Source organism: Psammomys obesus, unplaced genomic scaffold (genome assembly GCF_907164565.1).
Source record: "Psammomys obesus unplaced genomic scaffold, mPsaObe1.curated_primary_1811, whole genome shotgun sequence".
Lineage (NCBI taxonomy): Eukaryota > Metazoa > Chordata > Mammalia > Rodentia > Muridae > Psammomys > Psammomys obesus.
The window spans coordinates 1-5141 of NW_026589565.1; the positions used below are offsets into that span (position 1 = coordinate 1).

At 38.2% G+C, this 5141-nt stretch overlaps 1 protein-coding gene across 1 annotated transcript; it reads left to right on the plus strand.

Moving 5' to 3' along the window:
- Window positions 1–196: 196 nt before the first annotated feature.
- LOC129675111 (zinc finger protein 60-like) lies at window positions 197–4157 on the plus strand (the record flags this gene model as incomplete). Its single annotated transcript, XM_055605144.1, has 1 exon — window positions 197–4157. A coding segment is annotated over one exon (1853 nt), but the record flags the coding sequence as incomplete, so codon positions are not given.
- Between the last annotated feature and the right edge of the window lie 984 nt (window positions 4158–5141).

A 5141-nucleotide genomic window follows, 5' to 3' on the forward strand; every position in this document is an offset into this window, starting at 1 on the left:
TCCAACCTGTTCTGCTGAAAAGAGTATTGTCTTACATAAACTTCCCTTACAGCTGTTCTCCTTGTTCCCGTTCAGCTTCTCAGAATATACTTTAGAGTCTGACCATTCATTAATGGGTTTTATGTTACAGGGAAGTGTGTGTATGTATGTTAGTTACCATAAAATGAAGTATTCTTGCTTTCTCTTTTTCTTTCAGATGTTGAGTCATGTTTTGAAGCTGAAAATGTATCTCCAGAGAATCATATTTCTAATATAAATTTGCACAAACAGAGTGTAAAGCAATTTAGTAAAACTTTTGACCTCCAGGGCTCCACTTTTAGTAATGGCTCCAACGATAGTATATTCAAGGGACTACAGGGTTATCAAGGAGCTGCTGATCAAAAGATTACTAACAAGGAAAAACTGCCTACTCACACCTGCCAGACTCCTCACAACGTAGAAAAAGCGTATGAATGTAAAGAGTGTGGGAAGTACTTTGGTTATAGGGCAACTCTTAGTCAGCACCAGAGTATTCATACTGGAGAGAAGCCCTATGAATGTCAGGAATGCGGGAAGGCCTTCAGACTCCCCCGACAACTTACAGAACACCAGAAATCTCACAGTGGTGAGAAACCTTTCAAATGTGATGAATGTGGAAAGGCTTTTCATCTTCCAGTCCTACTTAAGTACCATAAAACCGTTCATACAGGTTTAAAACCATTTGAATGCCGGGAATGCGGGAAATCCTTCAAGCGAGTCTCCCACCTTGTTGAACATAGGACTGTTCATGCAGATGTGAAACCTTATGAATGTAAAGAGTGTGGGAAAGCCTTTAAACATCGTCAAAGCCTGGTGCAACATCAGAAAATTCATTCTGGTGAGAGACCCTTTCAGTGTAAGGAATGTGGAAAGGCCTTCACTGTTCTGGCTCAGCTCACTCGGCACCAGAAGATCCATACTGGAGAAAAGTCATTTGAATGTAAGCAATGTGGCAAGAAATTCAGTACTGGCTCATACCTTGTTCAGCACCAGCGTATTCATACTGGTGAGAAACCCTTTGAATGTACTGTATGTGGGAAGGCTTTTAGGCTTCAGGTATACCTTTCTGAGCATCAGAAAACTCACATTGAAGAGGAACCTTTCAAGTGTAACCTCTGTGGGTCAGCCTTCAGACGGAAGTACCAGCTTAATGAACATCGGAGTACTATTCATACTGATGTGAGACCCTATCAGTGCAAAGAATGTGGTGTATTCTTTCGTCGAAGGTCAAATTTTACCGCACATCAGAGTATTCACAGTGGAAAGAAACCCTTTGAGTGTAAAGAATGTGGGAAGTTCTTTAGACTTAATATACTTCTCATTCGTCATCAGAAATCGCACAGTGGTGAGAGGCCTTGTGAATGTACAGAATGTGGAAAGGCTTTTCACTTTCCTAGCCAGCTTAATAAGCATAAAATTGTTCATACAAATAAAAAACCCTTTGAATGTAAGGTATGTGGGAAGTCCTTCAAGCGTACATCCATTCTTATTCAACATAAGACTATTCATTCTGGTGTGAGACCATATGAATGTCATGACTGTGGGAAAGCTTTTATTCATCGCTCAAACCTGTTTCAGCATCGCAAACTTCATTCTGGTGAGAAACCCTTTCAGTGTAAGGAATGTGGAAAGGCCTTTGTTGTTCTGGCAAATCTCACTCGGCACCAGAGCATTCATACTGGAGAAAAATCATTTAAGTGTGAGCAGTGTGGGTCAGCCTTCAGACTTAAGTCCCAACTCAATAAACACCAGAGGATTCATACTGATGTGAAACTCTTTCAGTGTAAGGAATGTGGGAAGAACTTTGTTCGTGGAACAGCTCTTAGAATTCATCAGAGAATCCATACTGGTGAGAAGCCCTTTCAGTGTAAGGAATGTGGGGAAGCTTTTCAATATCATTACCAATTTCTTGGACATTTTAGAATTCATATTGGCAAGAATCCTTATGAATGTAAAGAATGTGGGAAGTATTTTCCTTGTGGTAGAGACCTTAAAGTACATCAAAGAATTCACACTGGTGCAAAACCTTAACAATGTTAAGAATGTTGGAAGACCTTCAGTTGAATATGAAACTTGGTTTGACATGCTAAATTTAATATTAGTAAGAAATTTTACAATGTAAGGAATGTAGAAATGTGCTGCCTATCAGAGAATTCTTACTGGTGAGAAATACTATGAATTTAAGTAAGGTGGGAAAATGTTTAGATTTAGTTCAGCCTTCACCGTACAGTTGAAAATTCATAAGAAAGCCAATCATGGTAAGAATGTGGAACAACCTTCAATTGGAACTCAGGACATCTTCAGATAAAAGAATACATGATGGTGTCAAACACTGTGAATGCAAGGGATGTGGGAACATTAATAGAATTAGCTCAGCTCTTAAAGCTTATCAACATGGTCATATAGGTCTGAAACCCTGTGAATGTAAAGAATCAGGTAAAGTCTTTGTTGTAAATGAAAATCCGCAATTGCCAGGAGTCCTATGCATATAAGGAAGGTGGATAAGCCTTTGTATGAAAATTTTACTGAACATCAGAGAACTCATAATGGAAATACTGTGACTTAGAAGAATGTGGGAACTTTAATCTGTCCTAGAATTTGGTTAACATGAGACTATTCATTTAATGTTGATGCCAAGAAACCCTTTGCAATGAGAATGCGGGAAGTCGGGTATTTTTTATATTTTTATGAAACTATTTTTTTTCTCAGTTACTCGTTTAACTTGGCTACCACACAAATAATTGAGATTCTTATATTTGTTTAATAATAAACTTCAAACAAAATAACTGAGCATTTATCACTCCATTCTTAACCGTCTATGCTTATTTAGTTTCCTCCCAGTGTATATCCCAGTGATATTTGCATGTTGTAGTTTTCCTTGCGGATCATTCTCCTGGTCCTTTCTGGATAGCTGCCATGGCTGAATCCCCTACTTCCTTCTTTCCTCCTACCCTGGCTGTCAGGAAGTCCAGCCGTATTCTCTCTCATGCTCAGCAACTGGCTGTAAGCTGCTTTATTGGCATATCATGGGACAATTAAGAAACAGTGTTTAGAACATTTGAGAGGAGATTCTCAGAATAATGATTGTAACCAGATATGGAGGGTACAGAAGTTAACATTTGAATTAGACAATAACCTTATGCCTACAATGCGTTGTTCAGATAAGCTGTTGAGAATGTCTTTGTCAGAAATACTATGATCTTGTTATTTGTGTAAACTTAATTCATCAATCAATAATCAACCAGAACAGTTAATTTAGAGAGAGGAGTTATTGGAATTAGGTTTATCTGACATGTCATCCTTGCTATCATTAACAACCCATGGCTCCAGTGATATTAGATTGGATTTTACTTTCTTTCTGCCCAGTTTGTGAATGGTGGGCATGGTAGCTGCCAAAGTTGTGGCAACAGCATTATAATATCGAATAAGATTCTTGACAGTATTTGGTTGCTGTCCGTTTTCTCTAAAGCAGCATGTACAGTGTTCCTGCTTTTGTTGACGTTACCGGAACTGACGTGAAAGGCTAATTATACTTTAGATAGTTTACAAAAGCCTCATGCATTCACCCACTACTAAAGTTTAAACATCCTCATTCTGGATACATCTAATGGAAGAAAATAAACATGAAAGGATTTTAATTCTGAGTCCATTCCTTAATAATTTTTTGTTTTGGTGGAGATATACTTTCTAAAGAGATGAAACTGGTAAGAATTTCAAACTATAATTTATGCTCTCTGCCCATACATGAAGATAAACTATAAATTTGTGACAGGGCAAGTCCATAGGATCCTCTCTCTCTTATTCTTGATGAGGCCATTTCAGGATTGATTAGAATTTTATTTCCTTGGTGGAGAATTTTGTGGAAAATTACCCAACTCTATTCTAGGAACTGGCTGTCATATTGCTTCTGATATAATTTATCCTGGTGTCTGCTAATTGGCCTGTGTGTTTAAATCTCCCCCTCAGCTAACTGCTTATCTTGGCTTCTGTTAAACTGCCTGCTTGGACAATAGCTCCTCCTGCAGCTGCTGAGCAAGATAACAACATGGGCTTTGCTTCAATGCTTGGGGCTATACTTGGGTCCCAAATACCTGAGTATACTCACAGCTGGCCGGAATAAAGACTTTCTGTTGGCTATATACTGTGGTTGAGTGGTCTTCTCTGGTAGGCTCCCTGTCACACATTAACAAAAACAGCCAATTTGAAACCACTTATAAAAACACATGTGAAAATTTCATGCATATGGAAAACTTGGCATAGTCAACAACACACATCTGGATCCTCACTTAGATTCAAAATTATTAACAATTTACATTGATCCTATTGTTCTGTCTATAGATATTTGGGGCTGTATCATTAATATGTTTTAGAGCTGGGTGGGGTAGTATATGCCTGAGTTCTAGTAGTTGTAAAGCTGAGGCAGGAGGATAAGGAGTTAAAAGGCAAGCCTAGCGATATACTGACTTTACATCCAACTTTGGCAGTATAGACACTCTATTAAAAAAAATACACATGACATTTCTTACTACATCAGGATGTAATGTCATCTATTTCCCCAAACTATAAATGTGCTCAAGGAAATGATCCAGAATTTTATGACATTCAAATATTTGTCATAGTGTCCAAACTGTCCTGTTTTCAGATGCATACATCCTGAGGAGAATCCAATATAGATAGAGAGTTGGCCTTGCTCTGTCCTTTATTAAACATTCAGTGTTGATTTAACCCAGGGTTTGTACACAGCAATGTGCTCAGTTACCGAGCTACATTCCCAGCCCTTAGCCATTGTATCTTCTGTCCAAGGGAAATTAGGCTCAGATGAAACATTTGGGTAAGAACACATTGCAGATTGTATGTCTTGTAACATGTTCAGAAACATGTCAGCTGTCACATTGGTAAAGTTGGTCACTTGGATAAGATGGGGCTGTCAGAGCTGTACTAAAAGGTCTTGTTTGTTGTGGATAAGTAATCTATGTGGAGAAATCATTACTTCTAATCACAGATGCGTATAGTTTAATCTTTGTTAATTATAAATGAAAACAAAGCAACTGCCAAATGGATAACATAACAATGTGTGGGGTGAATGATGCTGTACTCAGTACAAAACTCCCCTTCCATTTTAT